Genomic DNA, 19,497 nt, shown 5'->3' with positions numbered 1-19,497 from the left:
ATCCCTTTAGTAAATCAGGACACTCAACATGAATCAAATCTGGCTTATTGTCTCACATCCCAGAGGTTAAGGAAATGTCATGAGAATGAAAGACTTCAGTTGTTAATAACAGCCTCATCTTTCACTCTTTCTTGTATCTAAATACTTATCTGCAATCTCTCAACAGTATAATGCTCCACATTCAGATCCTGGCTAGATTTGAAGAAACATGTTCCTTCAAAATAAAGAATAATGGGGAAAAAATGTCCTCCTTGCATTTACTAAATGCTCCCCTTATGCTCTTGTGGGTGTGACTCCTCTGGTCTGCTTGAAATGCTGTGCCTGTACCCAACACAGTATACACAGATGTATTTGAAACAGGGAAAGACAGACCATTGTTAAAGAAAACAAAACAAAAAAGTGGCATCTTAGGAAATATTCCATATTTTTTAACAAGAGAAGGCAAATTAGCAACAAGACATCTAAACAAGACCCTCAAAGTAACTTAAAGGGAGAAGAAAGAACAAAATCCTAGCCCGAGGGAAGCACAATGGCAGAAACGGTATCTGAGCCTCTATAATGACTGCTGCTACAAAGGACAATATACCTGCTGCTGTTGAAGAGAAACATCCTTCCTCTCTGATCATGTTCTCATTTGAGTATCTGGGCTACATTTTTCAGGCATACTAATTGAGATTTCTGAGAGTATTATTTTCTAAGGAAAAAGGACTTAAGACCATCATTTTCCTGTACAGAAAAAATCCCACCCTGCGGGGCTGGATTTTGCCTATAAACAAGTCAGCAAAGGGACAGGTTAAAACCCCCAAGTTTTTGGAAGTACTGAATGAGAAAGGGATTTTGGATCTCTCGCCCAGTAAGTAAAAATAAGGTTGACTGACTTATAGGTATTTGATTAGCAAAGCAAATATACAATTCCTGCTGATAAACATTGCAGTCCAGGTTTGCAAAGCATCAAAACCACAAAACCCATAAATATACACATCTCAGGGCAGATGCATAAGCAAAGATTTGGTATGTTTCTTAAAATGCCGTCCTCAAAGTGTAACCGCTCCTTCCCCACCACTGACTGTCAAGCACAGTAAACAAGCTATGCTCTTTCTATCACCTTGCTACCTGTAAACCACTAGTATGAGACTGACTTCTAGAAATTGTACAATGCACAAACATCATATTTGTTAAAATACTTTAAAATTATTTTTAAAAATGGTGACAAATAATTAAAATTAAAACCAGGAGTCAATAACTGATATTTAATGCCTCTATATAAGATGTTTTTGAATCTGAAGATATTCCTAGAAATTCTAGTGTAACATAAGCTCTGTTTCCTTGGTGCCTTGTAGGTGTAGGAATGAAGTTAACTGACGTTGGCATAGCAACACTGGCCAAAGGGTGAGTGAAAAAATATTTCTCAATAGCCTCAATAGATTTTGCTTTACACATCAATCTTCACAGTGTAAATATGTTGGGGGAGGGTGCACTGGAAGTTTATTCTTGCTTTGACTTTGGAAGAAAATAATCCTCATCTGGCTCTTTTAAATTCTTTTTGTTCATATTTATGGGAACTCACCTATAAGGAAAACACATTTATTTTGTTCTAAAAGGATGGGGCTACGCTGTAGATTGGGTTTTGCTTTTCCTTCATGCCTCCCTTAAACAGGCTTATTCAAAGGGCATCTCATGAGTGAAATCAAGGTGTCTGGGGACTTACAAACAAGTAAGGCATTTTACTTGGTGGTATATTAGCTGGAGGAAGGTAGGGCTGAAAATGCAGGGCCAACACTGGCTACAGCCTGAGCTACAGTGAAAAACCTGGTGTTTGTGCTGTCCAGAGCTTCTGACCATGGAGGAAGTATCTCAAACACAGCATGCTGTTGAAGGCAGAGCTCCATCTGGGCTTGAACTTACTAGTACCTGCCCCAGCAACTGCAAATACAAGTGCTTATACCTATCTAGCCCTACTACTAGATCCTGCTACCAGTATCAGAGGTGACCCTTCTCCCCTCGTACTCTTCCCTTGGAAGAAGAGATAGTATCTACCACAGTACTGTGGGAACTAGGGAGTGAGATGCCCTGGAATGGGCCAAAGTCTTTATTGCCCTTTTTGCAAAGAATTTAAAGGGATGGTGCAGGGGCTGCATGAGAGAACACAGCTGAAATCCCTCTTGCAGCCAGCAAAAGTGCCAAAGCTTTAGAATATGCATTTATGCCACAAGCTTTTATAAAGACTCTTCTTCAGTTTAGAACCCTATGAGTCAGTTTTTCCTCCTATAGCAGGCAGCAACCTTAAGCATTTCTTGAGCTGGGTGTTCTTGTCAGCTGCATGGGTGGAGGGAAGATGTCTATTCAGCTTTGTATAGGCCACAGCTGACAGAAAAGGAAATGTGTTAAGGGATTTGATGGTATCTCTTTCCCTTCTTTCTCAAAAGCAGTAATTCTGAACTATAACAAAAGATCTGTTCATAATATTTAAAGAAGCCTGTTTCCTAATAGCTTTGCAATGGCTTCAGGTCTTTTGGGGAGTCTTAAGCATGTCTGTTAAAGATATAGGCCTTTAGTGTTCTAACTTTCTTCCATTTCTCTTAAGTTTCTGTTAAAGCTTCTAGTTATTCCACAGGCCAAAAGAGCCATGGATAGGAATAGTGGGTATAGGCAGTCATTCAGATCAGCTGGCTGCTGGAAAGGGAATGGGTGTAAATGCCTGTGAACAATGCTTTAAACTAATATTTTCCTTTGCAAAACTGACAGGAAAAAGCAGAGCCAATCACATGTATTTAGTCTTTATACTAAACTGGAGCTTGTCTATATACCCATGGTACAGGAAAAAAACCTCACAGTATCTTTTAAATTATTAAAAAATTGACCCCAGAAAGTTCTGGGAAAATCCTAATTAGATGCAGGCTGGCATCCATTCAAAACTTACGTTGATTTACTTTTTTAGCTGTGGATCCAAAATGAAATCGGTTGAAATGAAGTTACATCATCCTGTTATAAAACAAAGGAGTCATAAAAATTTTATTTAGGCAATACTGTTCACTGGAATCAGAAGCTTTATAGTAAAGCTTTAATGATGCTGTTGTCCAGCTTACTATGGCAAATTACACTTGTAAAAACACGTTGGAATAGGGAAGAGGATGGTAAAGTGAGAAAATGAATATACAACACAAGCTGTAGTAAGAATCACCTCAGTTATATAAAGGAATATAATTTCTCTTCATGAACAATCTCTTTAAAATGTTGAGTATCACTTTGTGTGTCATTGGGCTAATGATATTGCTACAAGACAACTTCTTGGTTCTGTACTTTTCTTCCATGCTTCTTTCCCAGAAAGGACACCTCTGCATTAGTGTTAACAGTTTGATTTTTAATTCCATGAGCCTGGGTGGGGAAAACAAAAAACTACACAGAATTTGTCTATATTACTGGCTATTGCTACTTTTGGTAGTGTGCAGCCATGCTCATGAGAGATTGTCTATCTCGCATATTGGGGAGAACATACATAGTCCTACTTAACTAAAACATATAGTATGATGATATGGTTTTAACTGTATTGTTAGGGCAGATAGAAAGCTGTTTTTTTGGTGTAATTGCTTATAGAAATTACCAGTTTCTTCAACCACTCTTTGCAGAGGTAATGATCTTACTAGTCACACACACACACTAGTCACAGACAGCTCCTCTGCCTCCAATTCTTCTAAGCCTGGGCCGATCATATCAAGGCAAACCAAAAATATCCTTGGTAAATCCTGTGATCCTTGATGAACGGGAGAACATTCATATTGTTCCTGGATGGAATGTACATTAAATACAATACTAATTTCACTCTAAGATTAAACTTGTGATCAGGGGAGGAAAAAAATGGGGAAAAAAAATCCATCTCCCCCACCCCTGCCATGCTCATAGTATAGTCAAGCTTTCAAATAATCTAATGTCATAGTAAAACTGTTATGGATGAATTTGCAAAAGCCAATATAGCAACTGTCATGAATTATTCATGACCGTTATTTATCCTCCAGTGTTTCTTGTAAACCAAGTACAATAAACAGCATATATTAAAAACTGGTACCTATATTCAGCATGGCTTGTTGCTGTTAATGATTTTTTGGGGGTCCCGACTCATATTCCAAGTCTGAGCTACCGTTTCTGGATGAGCATTTATGTATCCTTTGTCTTAATCTTTCCCCTCCTTCCTGTAGAAGCTGTGCAGGGATTGATGTTTTCAACAACTAACAATCTTCAAAGTAATTTTGATCTTTTATCCTTTTTATGTCTATTTTACCAGTGAATTGGAAACCGAACGAACCCGAAGCAAAGGGTCTTTTATTCAATGCACCGAAGTAGCTGCACTAGAGCAATTTATGTCAGTAGAGGGCGAAGGTGAACTAGAAACCGAAAAGCCTGGAAAGTATTTTTACTGTAGCCACTGGGGCGCATCAGTCAGGCAATCAATCCTTTAAATAAGCTATTTAGTAGATTCTTTGGGGAGCATAAACAGAAAGAATGCAACACAGTAACTCGCTTCTAAGTGCAAACAGTGAGCCAGTTTAGAAGCGGTGCACAAGTGCCCAGGTATTTATACAAGAATGGTAAACACAAAGATGAAAGAATCAGAAACACTGTGACCCACGGTCCTGGTGGTGAACAGGAGTGCTGTTTGCCAAACGTGGAGCTGAAAGTCTGTCTGGTTTCAGGGCACTGAGAAATCTAGTCTTACTCAACATGGCATCAAGAGGCATCGGGGAGTTTAGGGCTCGGGACAAATGCAGCATTCCTCCTTCAGATTTAAGGAAGATTGGTTTGGGCCAAGTCCTAGCTGTCATGTTTGGCAGATAGAATTCTGTCTGGGCTTTATTTATCAGTTATCTAGTCAGTGAATTAGTAGTGCATGCTGTGCAAAATAAACAGTTTATATTTTTCAAGGCTTGGAATGGTTAATAGTTTGGTATTACTGAACACAAAACATATAGGAGTGATACGGACTGTAAAATTTAGAAACCAATCATAATGGAGACCTTCCCTCAGTTACACATACCAGCAGCTATAACACCAAATGGTTTGAATTAAGCTCAGATGTCCTGCCAAATTACACCAGAGCTGTGGTCATTAGGTCTGTCCAGAACAAATGATGCAGTCTGGAAGCACACAAGGGGAGCTCTGTGGAAGCAGTGATGAACAAACAGCAAACAGCTGGGAGAACTCTGATGCAAAATTTTGGTCTCACATCTGTAGATTAGTTTTCCTATGGCCTGCTATAAGACCTGGGGCTGTCTGCACAGTGCAGACCCAAACTAGGCTCATTCATGCCTTTCAACTTCCAAAGTGGACAAGGAGGGTCACCTAGGCCACATCTGCAGCCACAAGATCAAATGCAAACCTCTTATTTTAAGTGAAGGGAAAGGTGTCTTGATTTAGGAACAAAGCTAGTAAAATAGAAATAAATCATGTTTTCAATATAAATGTTCTAGAAATAAATCATGTTTTCAATATAAATGTTCTGTCTCCTGTTCACAAGAAATTTATGCTCTTATTTTTACCGCAAACATATCTGGCATTTGGTGAATTCTAAAGCTACAGTTAGCAGAGCATTCAATTATTCCCTTAAAGTGGCTTTTACTCATAGTATCATCTAAGCAAATGCTACTGTTTCTGCTCTTTGTTCAGATGTTCCTTCAAAGACATACAGTAAGTGACAAATACCAAATACAGATAGGAGAGCCATTTAGACAGACTTTTATTTACTTCACGAGAAAAGTGGATTTTTTTATTCAACTTTTTCATTCCAAGGTTATTTCCATAAAGAAATGAGTATTATCAGACTTCTATAGCATGAGAAAAAGACATGAAGAAATTTTCTTTAGCTGCAACAAAGTGGCTACCTAGGGAGAAAAAGAGAATGAGAGCAAGAGAAAGAGTGTGCGGTCATTTTGCAGCCATGAATTAAAATAGTCAGCATTCAGTGCAGTGAAACTTCTCACCTAATTGATAGCCCTAGAGGTTACTTATCATTAATATTTCTGCCAGAACACACTCGCCCAATGTGCAGGAGAAAAGAAGCCTCTCAATCAGTGTTGCAGCAGAAATGGAGTTCAGACACCAGAGTAAGCAGATGCTACTTCAAGGCTGTCTGCGCCTATCTCCTCAGACATCAGCAGCTGCATCTGTGTTACACACACTGCTGCAGCAGTGATGCACCATGACGGTGGAAAGTGCTGTAAAAACAGCTGTTGCTGCCACCGGCACTCACTGGGAAGTTCCAATGGTTAAGTGAATAGTCATGATAAATTAATAAAAATATTTCAGTATAAGTTAATGCTCTTTCCTGGCAGTGCAGTACTCTGCTTTAACTAGTTTCTGAAGTCAGGATCAATGCTTGATATAGAGAATTTCTTGCTGAAGACAGGCATGTTTGCTTGTGGAACATGTTCTGCCAATGTGTCTGGAGCATACATCCATTGGCTCTGGTAAAGGAGCTCAAGTGTAAAATCTCAGGTCTATTGTTTCTCCAAAGGAGTGAGAGAACAGTTCGTTATCTTACTGAGCTTCAGGGTATAGTCCTGAAGTAACAATGGCACTCCTCTTAAACTTCCTTTGGGTAAAGGGGCACATAACTTACTTGGAAAGAAGAGGAAAAAAATAATCTTAACCCTTTGAGGTTCATCTGGCTGTTTATAGCAAGCTAGCTGAGTGGTTTCTCTAGACCAGGGCAGGTTTATTACCTATTTAACTTAGACGGTAACCTTGTCTGGTATGAACAGCCTCACATGATGAATAACAATAAAATGCCTTTGGAGATTTATTTCCTTGAAATACATAATTAATATTCAAAAACTCCGACTTCAAAGAAGAATCTGAAAATAAAATATTGGTATGAGAAGGACTGCTAAATACTTATGATGTAAAAGTTGAACTCCAAAATAGTTTTCCTTATTGAGTTAACCAACAGCAATAATTTCATTCCTTGGAAGACTAAGGTCTGCTGTTCACCTTGTACTTATATGCAGAACTTCATTGTCATGGCTGCAATAGCTTGCCTGAAATCATTTGGGATCCATCCTCCATGGGTAGGCAATTATGACAGCGTTTAAAAGCAGCAGCAAAATGTATAGATTACTTTTTTTGGCTGTAAGGAGGACTAACAATATATGTTACCATTTTGGTATGTGCCCGAATAAGCAATAAATATTACCTTTTAGATATACTAGAGAAACTTTCAGATTCGCATTATCTACCAAAGAGATTTCTTTCTCCTAGGGTGGAATTACTGATGCTAGGAAAGCAGTCAGCTTGAGGTTTCAACTTTTCTATTTCTTCTCTGTAGAGGAACACTAGAGATGCAAAATAGGACAGTTAGATATAAATGGGGGCAGATATTTTCCCCTTTGTTGCAAGGATTTTATTATATTTTCACCACTGGCACCATTCTTTTGTAGAAGAAAATCTGGCAAACCATGTTCCAATAAAGATGCTTATCTGTTAGAATTGAGTTTCACCTTCTCAGAGCAAGTGATTTCTTTAGCACTGTGCAATCTGCATGAGGAAAGATGTTCCCTGGAATGCTGTGCAACGAACGCGTGTTAATTTCACTGCTAACTCTTGTTTGTTTTTCATGCAGTGATAACTCACAGTTCACATCTGAGGACATTGTATGTCCCGTGAACCAAGAGAATAAGGTAGAACATGTACTTATCAAGGTTACCGAAAAAGGAGAGGAGCACCCTGGCCTTTCTTCTCACTCTTCCATCCTAGTAATCTGACCAAAAATTACCCCTTTAAAAAGCAGGTGCAGCTTTTGAAAAAAGCTGTTGCAGCTTAAAAAGCAGGCACCAGAAGGAATGTCAGCAACCAGTGGCATGGTGAGAAAAGGGATGTACATGCTCTGCCTATTCCCTGGCTTTGCTAGCCCACTTGAAGAAGGGAGAGGTCGCAGTGGGAGATATGGTGGTGGCTTGGGAGCTGTGAAGGCTGGGTGAGACTGTCTTCCTCAGGAATGCTCCTTACATCTTCTTCCCCAAGAGGCTTGGCTTCTTGAGATGTTGTAAGCCTGAGGGAGGGAGGAGTGTAGCACAGAAGTTTGCTTCTCTGTACGTGTTTGGATGAAACCCCCTTCTAGTTCTGACAACACCTCATGTGGCAACCTTGACTCTTCATGGTAGTCAAAAGAACTGTTTATAGAGAATGAAGTAGAGTGGATTTAGTTCATGTATTTCTGAGACAAAATGAGCCAGCAGACAATTATATTCCCAACTAAATGAAATGAAAAATAGTAGCCAGGACACATACCACAGAACTATGCCTCTTTAACCCTTTTCCCTCTTCTATCACTACTTACTACCTGGTTTCCTAGAGTTCTGAATGGCTCAGCTTGATTTTCTGTGACAGTTAGTGCTTCTCAAAACAGCATGGATGGAAGAGACTTGCCTAACGTTTTCAAATTGCTTAGGAGTCAACAGTCATACTCTGCCTCCCTATGCTGACAATGAATCTTGAAATTGCATTTGGCTTTTTTTTTTTCTTTGTTGCTACAGATACAAAGGTTTTAAAGGCAACTGCTCAGTTTCCTTCATTGAGCAGTTCAGAGCCCTCCACCAGTGCAATAAGTACTGTGAGATGCTGGGGCTGAAATCTCTCCAAACCACTCATCAAAAACAGAAGAAAGCAACATCCATTAAAAGCAAAAATCCACCAAACTCATCAACTGTAAAGAAAACAGTGCCCAAGAAGGCAAGAGAACCTAGAGACTTCATTTCTTCGGAGTACTGAGTTGCACTGTTCATCTTGTGGAAACTCTCAAGGACATGTAGTAGTGATAGGCACCAGCGATCTGGTGGGAAGATAATTTTAGTCTTTTGCCTTATGACATTATTTTGAAGTCATCCTGATGCTGATGTCAGCAACAAAAAAAAGGAGCTGATTCTATGGTCCTGGTACCTGAGATTTAACAGCAGGACAAGGTTTTGAAGACAACCCTTCTATGAACCGGTATCTGCAGATTTTGAGTCATGGACATTGAGTACCCCACAGGTCACTGGAGAACATCATCCCTTCTATGTTTCTGTGCCTGTGACCCTGTGGGTTCAGCTGCTATGTAAACATCAATATATTTAAGATGCCACTTACTAAAAATTTTGCAGTGTTCTTGCTCAAGCTGCTATAGAAAAGTTGTTTTCTTTCCCAGATTTTTGCATATTGTGATCCTACTATAATCCTATTCTTGTATTTTTTTTCTCCCACTTACATGTCTTTTAATACAGGACAAGACCATTCATGATTGGACATATCTGCCTTCTGCTCTCCACAAAATTAGCTAGCATCTTTTAAGGTCTTCACAAAAGGATGCCATCAGCTTAAAGATGGGCAACTTGTGTGATTCTTGCCTTCCTTGCTTTCCATACAAGCTTCCTTGAATCTACAGTTAACCCCATGGCATGGTACTGTTGTGCTTGCACCAATCCTATTGCAGTATAAAGGTTTGGAGTCTGAATGTTGCCAAACAGCTATCATCTGAAATAAGCCATTACATACAGAGTGTATTTCAGTACATTGGAGCAATTTCAACTAGAATAAGTACAATGACTTGTCTGTGTAGCATAGCTTTGTTTTTTTTAAGGAACATGACAGGTGCCCTGCGCCAGTACCTGTCTACTGGAGTCCTGATTTATCCAAAATGGCTAGGCAGTGCAAAAATTGAAAAAAGATACTGTGCTCTATTAAACTTAAGTGTAGCTTATGTGGAAATTTGCAGCCCGAGAAGGGAACTAGGCATGTCAGAGGGCTGCAACAAGTTTACTGGAGATGGTAGTTGAAAACCCAACCTGCAGTGCCTAACACAGCATACAGACACTGAAAATTGTTGATTTCTTACCCCTGTGTGATTACTAAATAATAGGTAACCAGAAACCAGTACCTGTGTGGAAGAGTCCCCTCAGTGCTAAGGAAGATAAAAGTGATCTCAGACTAGGTTCTGCTTTGTATTGATAAGCAGTGGGTGCCAAATAAGAGATAAACTGTTGGGGACTAGCTGACATTAGGGACAGAAACTCAACTGACTGCAATGCTGATGTAACATATAGGCTTGTCATCCTGGGCTCCCTTTACAGCTAATGGAGGTCTTCTCAATGGAATTTAGAGCAAAGTGCAGGTCATCTGAAAACCAAACATTTAGAAATAGGTTAGATTAACTTGCCAAAAAACAGCCTATGTCTCTCCATTGAGGGAAAAGGAAGCAATGTTAGACAGACATCTGCATTTTAAATTCCTGCTGTTACATGGGATGAAGTTCTCCGGACTTGCTCAGAAACATTTGAGTTTTTAATAGTTTCCTGCTAACTTAGGTGGAGGAGGCTAACTACAAAATAATATTGCATAAATTAGGATGATGTTGTAGTCCAAGTAAAATTAAATGTATGAAAGACTACTTGAAAGATGAGTTTTTAATCAGAAAATGCCAAAGAAAGGTGAAAACTTTGAGTGTGACTGAAATCTGGGTCAAAACACTTACAGTGTACTGAGGATGGGAAGCCATTCATTTTAAAATAAAGGTGAACAACAATGCCACGGTGCTGCAGAGAATCTGAAGCATCATGACAGAATGGAAGCAGAAAAGTATACAGAGCAGAAGTTTTGAAGGAGTTATCAAAAAAAGCAGGCAGAGGGAGATATGGCACAGATGAAGCAGATGGTCTTGCTGATACTGGCTGTGCTGTAGGGAGGAGGTTTCCCCGGGGAAGTCCCACTGTTCTGGTGTCTCAGTTGTTCAAACCAGGGTCAGTCTGAGTTTACCCACATCTCTTGCTCAGCCAAAAGGAAGTTGTTGCGTGTGAGAGAACAAGACACCATGCATGGCCAGACAGCACACCTCACAATGGGGATGGCAGTAAGCTAGTTTCCACTACCACTTGACAATCATCACTGCATCATTTATTTGAGTCTAGATTCTGTACTCTGCTGATGCTTATTGCTTCTTGCACTTCTGGCTAGCTTTGGTGGGGAAGAGGTGTTAGGAATGGGGCATATTGGGCATTCTGTCACATTGCAGCTGGAACTGTTGTGTCAGTCAGAGGCATGAACATCAGTGCCAGGCAGTCAGCATGAAGCTGGCCACCCAGCCTGGGAGACTGTTAGGCCAACACTGTGTGTCAGTGGGCTTAGCTCAGTAGTCCTTTCCCCTTCTGTGGTGTGGGAGATGGTCTCAACAACAGCTCTGCTCCTGACAGCTTTCCATCAATGGAGAGTGCCAATATGGGAAGGACAGTTTACCACAGGTCTTTCCAGTTCTTCTGTAGCCATGGATGTCAGCAGTGGGCTGGACAATGTAACACACCCCAGTTATGAGCCTGCTTGCTCATCAAAGCCAAGGGATGGTGTAAGAAGCCTGCATAAAAAAAGTGAGGTCAGGTGTAGCTATTGCACTTAAATTCCCTCTAAATCAAAACCCACTAAAACTAGAGAAGACTCACTTGGGGGTTATTTCCTGATGTAGATGCTGCATGTGTGTATGTTTGCAGGCCACCTTTACTTTACGTAAGGTACTCCTGTCTGTCTGTCATGTGGGACCTGAAAAGTGGTTCCCTAGCTTTTTGAAGTAGACGGTTTCTGGTTGTTCAAGAAATACCAGGTTTCTTGATAGTTTGGGAACTATGTAGCATGTTTGGGAAGGAAATTTGCTCCCATTTCCCCTGTTAAATGTTCTGCTTCCTGGTATTTCTCATCTCTAAGAGACAGGGCATTGGGAAACCAATGGTCCCCCACCCCCACAACTCCTGGGAATTAGTTTTGTTGATATTTCATGCCTGTGTAAAAACATCACCTTACTCCATTAACCTAGTGTGTTCGGTACTGTTGACAATGAATATTATCCTTGTCTGGAAAGATGGAGGTCTGGATGATGCAAGGGACTAAGCTCAGATTGATTCTCGAAGCAGAGCACCCATCTGTGACCATATTCCATCCCTGCAGTTTGCAGAATCGAGTCATAACTTCATTCTTTATTCATTAATCAAAAACCTGGAGAAAAAGTAGTTTACATCTGTTGGCCAAAATAAGCACAGCAGAAACCATAGATCTGAATGAGGATGTTTATGCCCCATGTGTCCATGGAACACAATACAATGAAAGGCTCTGTGCCCTGTTTTGCCCTCTAAAGAAAATATGATGATGTTCTTGTCCTCTGGCAATGAGCATAAATAAATCTTCCTCTGTGGGGAACTGTCCTCCAAGCTCACTGATGGAGCATTAATTAAGAACTGGAGTTCAAGGTCCTTAGGGCAGCAAGGAGGGCACACAGCAAGCTCACTACCCTGGACTTCAGGGGAGCAGACTTTGGCCTCTTCAGGGATCTGCTTGGTAGAGTACCATGGGATAAAGCCCTGGAGGGAAGAGGGGCCCAAGAAAGATTGTTAATATGCAAGGATCACCTCCTCTAAGCTCAGGAGACATGTGTCCCAACCGAGGAAGTTGGGCAAAAACACCAGGAGGCCTGCATGGATGAAGAAGGAGTTCCGGACAAAGCCAAACACAAAAAGGAGGCCTGGATGGGTGAAGAAGGAGCTCCTGGACAAAGCCAAACACAAAAAAGAAGCCTACAGAGGGTGGAAGCAGAGAGGAGTAGCCGGAAGGAGTACAGAGAAATTGTCCGAGCAGCCAGGGATCAGCTTAGCAAAGCTAAAGTCCTGATAGAATTAAACCTGGCCAGGGACATCAAATGCAACAAGAAAAGCTTTTATAGGTGGTAAAAGGAAGACTAGGGAAAGTGTGGTCCCTCTCTGGAAGGAAACAGTAGATCTGGTTACCCAGGATATGGAGAAGGCTGAGGTAACTAATGACTTTTTTGCCTCAGTCTCTACTGGCAAATGTTCCAGCCACACCACCCAAGTCACAGAAGGTGAAGACAGGGACTAGAAGAGCAAAGAACTGCCTACTGTAAGAGATCAGGTTTGTGACTATCTAAAGAAGCCAAAGGTGCACAAGTCCATGGGACCTCATGAGACGCATCCATGGGTCCGGAGGGAACTGGTGGATGAAGTTGCTAAGCCACTATTCATCATATATGCCAACTATATCCTGGACTGCATCAAAAGAAGCGTGACCAGCAGGCTGAGGGAAGTGATTCTACTCTGCCCTGGTGAGACCCCCACCTGCAGTACTGTGTTTGGCTCTGGGGCCCGCAACATATGAAGGACATGGTCCTGTTGGAGTGAGTCCAGAGGAGGCCACGGAGACGATCAGAGGCTGGAGCACCTCTCTTATGAAGACAGGCTGAAAGAGTTGGCGTTGTTCAGCATGGAGAAGAGATGGCTCCATGAAGACCTTTCAGTACCTAAATGGAGGCCTACAAGAAAGCTGGAGAGGGACTTTTTACAGGGGCATGTAGTGATAGGACAAGGGGAAATGGTTTTAAACAAAAAGAGGGTACATTTAAATTAGATAGTAGGAAGAAATTCTTCACTGTGAGGGTGATGAGGAGCTGGCAGAGGTTGCCCAGAGCAGCTGTGGGTGCCCCATCCCTGGTAGTGCCCAAGGTCAGGCTGGACAGGCCTTGGAGCCACCTGGTCTGGTGGAAGGTGTCCCTGCCCATGGCAGGGGGTTGGAATTAGATAATCTTTTAAGGTCCCTTTCAACCCTGTTTTGAGGGATTTTAAATTCTTCATTCATTTTTCAACTAGACTTGAGATCTGTACTCAAAAGCTAATTTTAATTTTCTTATTGATCTCACAGGGTAAATGTGTACCTGGAGCATTATAACATAACAAGCCATCATATTTGGATTTAATAGACATAGACCCAGATAAAATGCATCCACTGCTCAGGATTTTATTGAACATATTTTGTTTGTTAATAGACATATTACATTGCTGATATATTACAACACTGTGTGAGTCACAATCCCTGAATTTCTGTCAGTAGAAAGTCTAACTGATGATAATAGGAAACCCTGGAAATACACTGGTTTAAAGCAGTCATTTTTCTGTAATAGAACAAAAGCTTCAATTATAATAATGTCACATGATCCTGTTAAAATTCAGTCACTGCCCTTGATTTCAGCTACATGTGCAATTACATTGAAATAATTATACATTAATAGCTATCAAAAGTAGAAAATGCTTGACTGATTACCTCAGGTTAAAACCATCTTGACAAATTTTAACCTTGCTCGGTTGTGGTACTCAGATGATTGCTCTTTGGCATATCTAAGGGAAGTAAAGAATCGAGTCTTTGCCTTTTATTTGTTTCCTTGTTGCCCCATTCTCTTTTACACTTGCTGAGCTGTCTGTTCTGCCCCTCTGTCTGTCTTGTTTGACATGCAGGAACCCTGTGGGAGGAATATCATGTCTATGCAGGTCCCTCTCAAAAACATCCACAATTCCTTACTGATGTTTCTGAGTCATTACAGAAAGAATTTAAAATTTATATAGTCTGATAGTGACAGAGAGAGAGCTCCAGTGTGCATGACAGAAACTGATGGGAAATGCTGATTAACAGACTGTTTGTCTGCCCATGTCTAAATTTTCATGTCATAATTGTAAAAAAAATATTTTGCTAATAATTGCTATTCTTTGTAGACCAATAACTAGCCACTTCACCCACCTTAGTCTTGCTGTTACAGAAAATACGTATATACACTGTATCAGGAAGTATTTCCTGGTTATCTGAAAAAAAATGAAAGCTGAGTGAATCTAAACTCAACTTCATACAAAGGTATGACCAAGAAGTCAGACTGGTAGAAAGAAAGTTTGGTCCTATTTTTGTTGATTGACTTCAATGGCAGAAGAAAGATTCACCTGGTAGAACTATGGTTTTCCTTGCTGTATGTGTTACCAATATGCATCAGCTGGATGTCTGCAAAATCATAAGCAGTGAAATAATAATTATCAGTAGGGTAAACACTATTTTCACTGGGCTCTAGATTTAATGGTGCACTGAGATGAATGAGAGAAACAGCTACCTGTTTTACAGACAGTGTTTTAATCTGAGCCAAAGTCTGCTTTTGCCTTTTATGTAAGGGAACCAAAGCATGTCTTTGTGAACAAGTCAAATAAATATGTATTCTAATCTCAGCAGACACATCAGCAAAGCAGAAACTGGAACCCCTTTCTTGAAGGAGCACTTAGAGATTAATTCTTGCTGCTAGCAGTTGTGTTATCGTATTAATAAATATTATTAAGCACACACAAAATGAATGAATTGCACTGTGTCCTGACAGCAATTTTAAGTTATGCTTTTCGTAGGGCACCGTTGTAATTTAGGCTGAAGCACTAATGCTTTGTGATTTAAATTCTATTACACAGTCTAGCAATGATAAAACACTCAAGAACTGAATCAATAAAGCTTCTACAGGATGTTTCTTCTTGTTCAAAAGTAATAATCCCATGAATAGCCTATAGGTATTGGATTTTTAGATGTATGTGTCCCTATATATAAACTGATAATTGTGTCTACTCTTTCACAGTTTTTAAGTGCTTTAAAAAACATATGAGTTCCAGTGGTAATGTTTTTTCAAAAAGACCTAAGTCATTTCAGTGTATAAGTCCATACTCACAAAATATTAGACACATAACTCTTGAGTTTACCTTTTTTCAAAAAATTGTCTGTAACCCTTAGAACTGCTAGCTTAGTGGAAGCTGGCATCCTCAGTCCCTTTTGAAACAGAACCTTCAGTAGATTTGAAAATGACAAACTGAACTTGCAAGTGTTCAATAGTAGCAGTAAATGAATCAGAGTACATCAGTCCTCCACAGATTCAAGAAGACAGCTTGCAGTTTTGAAAACCAGTACACAGTTGCTGGGAATCAGCTGTAGACTCTGGTTCCAGCTTTAGGTCTTAAATAACAATCTCACCCACAAGGAGAAAGTCAGTGGGTATAGAAAACGGTCAGCCTGGTCCTGAAATATGAGGAGGTGTGTCTGGAGTGCAGGATTGTCTCTAGAACTGGAAAATTGAGAAACTTAACCAAAATGTCTGCAGCATTTTTTAATCTGTGCAGGAAGACAGATGCTTGCCTCAGAAGTTAGATTAGTCTTCATTTCAAGTTTCCAAATTAAAAAAGCCAGACTTCTGAGTTTTAGGATTTGAACCTGTGACTGACTAGCCTTGGATGAGTAGATCATTGCAGCGCCATGATACATATTCCCAGTTCTTATGCATACACCTGCTTTACAAATTGCTCAGCCCCAGGTCTCCAGAGGGTGCAGCTTCAGAAGGCAGCTGATGTATTTTGAATGCTGTGCCTTGAATATTTATCCACTTCAAGGAGATGTAAGATGGAGAACCCCATTAGAAAACAGGCAGTGTGTTTCCCAATCCATTAATTATACCACATAGCAAGAGAAAATTGTATGCAGTTCTTATTGGAGGAGCTTTTTAGTTTAACTCCCGCAGCTTAACATCACTTATCCTTACAGTGAATTGCAGGGATGCAGCTCCATTTCTCTTCAAGAAACTTCAGTGTATCTAATACTTGTGTGGGAGTTTTAAAGGTCATGTTGCTCTGCAATATAAGCTTCAGTAAATAACTTTCATTTTTGAATTTTAAGAGCACAGCAGTAAAAAAGTAATATATAGAGAGAATTAATCTACACTGCCATCCTGCCACAGAGCACCAGGGGAAGTTTAGGAACTGTTTGCCCACATGGAAGTTTTACTAAATATTTTAAATGGATTTTGCTTTAGTGACATTACCAGTAGAAGTTGGGGAGCCTGTACTGCCATTCCACCACTGGAGTACCAGCAATGGTGATTCGTGGTTCACATCTCTAAAAGAGTGAATGATGTGGATGGAAAAAGCTGTGACGACATTGCAAATTGTAGAGCTAGTCCAAAATGCCAGACCTGATCTCCAGCTCTTTCTGTTGGTACAATACGGATATTGTACTCAAGCAAGCAGCACATGAATCTTAGTGAGTGGGAGGAGAGAAACAGCATAAGATGTTCTTCAAATAAGAAAAAACACAGTGCCAGCAATCGGGAGAAGGGCAAGCATGACTGGTACAGGCTCCCCAGAAAGCACTGTGGGTGTGGTGAGGGAGAGAAGGGACTCAATGTCTCTCTTAATCAAAGGCTGAGAAGAAAAGTAGCTGCTCCAAAAACATTCCACGGAGGTCCTTGCAGTCAAGGTTACTTTTGCTTTCCTCCTGCAAAGCCAGAGAAAAGAGTTCCAGCACTTTTGCCCACCCCTGCCCCACAACTCACCTGCAGAAAGATTCCTTCAGCTAGAAGCTCATTCTCAGCAAAGACCTTTTGAAAAATAAGCCATAATTCTCTGCAGCTGTGCTGATTTCACTGTGAGTCTGCCATAAAATATTGTGGGTGTGAAATTACTGTGATTTACTGAGTCTTGGACAGCAGGAGAATATTGGCTTTGGGGGCCTTTCTATTGCTGCTGGATTCTGGCTGTGTTTATGGGTGACTGAGGCTGCTTATTTTGCAATGGTGGAAGAACAATGTCCCTTGTTAGTGTTTATCCTTAGTGGTCTTACAGATGCCCAGTCTGTGCCAGATGTTTTGGATCTGGCCCACTACCTCATTCTTTCCAATTCATTTATTTGCTCCTTTCAGACAAAGAATAGGGCTCAACCTTATGCTATGGGGCAGCCCAGCCCTCAGCCTTCCCTTTTCACCCTTTTCACAAGAACCTGCAGCCTTTTTCTTTTTATGCAGCTAAAAGGTCACTACATGGACCATATTCACTTTCCCCCAAACACACAGCAGATATGCATTTGGTCTTGTGGTATGGGTGCCCACGGGATCAGATGATGAGAGCTGCTTGTTTGCTATGGATACATTTGTGCCATGTACATGGCGGCACAGTGTATCACAGATGTAATTCGGTGATGTGACAGGTCCATATTGACTGACATAACAGGGATGGGCTTGTCATCAGGACCCAGCAGAAAGCCTTCGTGGCACAGACCAAAAAGCTGGTACTGGTGCTACAGAAAGGTGTTTGAATGAGCTTCCTATAAAATGTAGGAAACATCAGAAGGGAGGAATAACATCAGGATGTTTCTGTCCATCTGTTCATGCTTTATCTACTAGCCAACATTAAGATTTATTGTTCCTGAAGGCAAAACTGGATCAGGGAAGAAGAGGCAAATGGGTGTAATACTGCTGGAAGGATGAGGTCAGGGAAGTGGTAAAGCGGTGGATAAGCATCTGGCACAAGTCTCTCAAAAGAAACTTTGTGTCCCTTGGAACAACGTTAAAGGGATCAGGAGCACAGGTGGTGGTCTCCTCTACCCTCCCAGTTAGAGAAAGGGGTTTGAGAAAAAGGAGATGAATTGAACAGGTGAATGACTGGCTGCATAGCTGGTGCCATGCTCAAGGTCTCACCTCCCAATACCACTTGCTTTGTCCCAGCGCTCATGTGTCCACTGTTGCACTTCCACCTCTCCTCCGCCTCCTCTACCATTGCCCCTGCTCCTTCCCCTTCTCTCTTACTGTGCCTGATGTTTATTTGGGGCAGCAGGGTTGGAAGAGGGAACTTTTTCTAGGTAGTGAGCTTTATCTTCTTCCTCTCACAAAAGCTATTCTGCACTAATTTATCACAAGGCTACTGGATTACTCTATTCAGTCACCTTTTATTGCTGTATCAGATACCTGCACAGAAGGACAGTGCAGGTTTTCAGAGCAGATGGTTGCAAGAGGAAATTGTGAATGCAAAGAGTGATTAGGATACATACAAGGTTTAGGAAACTGATTCTGGCTTCCTCTGTGAAGACCTGTTGTGTTATTATAATTTGAAGTACTGAGAATTCTGTTTAAAATATCTAGACTGGAACTCAATTTTAATATACAACACTGTAGTTCTTCCATTAATTTGCAGCAGTGAACATTGCTAATGACTGTTCCATGGCAATAACTCATGGAAGAAAACAAGGTTTAGAGAATAAAATTAAGTAATTAATTCACTGAAGATGTGGGAGACACTGTGTAACAAAATCAGTTTATATAATCTACACATGATAAATTTCACATATTTGTGTATGCTTTCTTCCAGCAGCACACTACATGTCACAGCCAGAGGAAGCTTTCTATTCATTATGCATGACTGGTTACTTAGCACTAGAAGTCAGAGGAAAGGTGGAGTTTGGAACATGCTGGTGAATATTAAGGTTACCACTCTCATTGCAAATTGGAGTGCAACATTCTGTAAACCTAAATCCTGGATTATTCAATGGGATTTAGGCTTCTTAGTGCAGTGTTGGTGCATGGCTTTCATTAAGCCCTTTGAAAGTTCCTACAGGTGATTCCTGTTTTTTACAGTAGTTTTCAGAAGAATTTCTATGAGGAAATTGTGACCATTCCCAAAACAGTAGTAGGTTTAGAATATAAAACAATGGACTTGAGTGTGGTGCTCAAATCATACATACAGGTGTGACATGAAAGGGAGCAAAGCCAAATGCAGTTGAAACCTGAATAAATGATGTTTCAAGTTAGAGGTAACAGCTTTTTATCAGAATTTTGGAAAGTGTTCCAACTGAAAAATGTCATGACATCTCAGTCAA

At 40.6% G+C, this 19,497-nt stretch overlaps 1 protein-coding gene across 1 annotated transcript in view; it reads left to right on the top strand.

Moving 5' to 3' along the window:
- The window catches only part of ALPK2 (alpha kinase 2), a 35,544-nt gene extending 26,054 nt beyond the window's left edge, over positions 1 to 9,490 (top strand). Inside the window, exons 9-10 of the mRNA XM_037374637.1 lie at positions 1,341 to 1,389; positions 8,523 to 9,490. Coding sequence (XP_037230534.1) covers positions 1,341 to 1,389; positions 8,523 to 8,757 — 284 coding nt within the window. The 3' untranslated portion in view covers positions 8,758 to 9,490. The remainder of the gene's footprint in view (positions 1 to 1,340; positions 1,390 to 8,522) is intronic.
- Positions 9,491 to 19,497: the final 10,007 nt, after the last annotated feature.

This window comes from Falco rusticolus, chromosome Z, assembly GCF_015220075.1.
Source record: "Falco rusticolus isolate bFalRus1 chromosome Z, bFalRus1.pri, whole genome shotgun sequence".
NCBI lineage: Eukaryota > Metazoa > Chordata > Aves > Falconiformes > Falconidae > Falco > Falco rusticolus.
The sequence above is the reverse complement of the archived record's forward strand: the minus strand, read 5'-3'. Positions and strand labels throughout refer to the sequence as shown.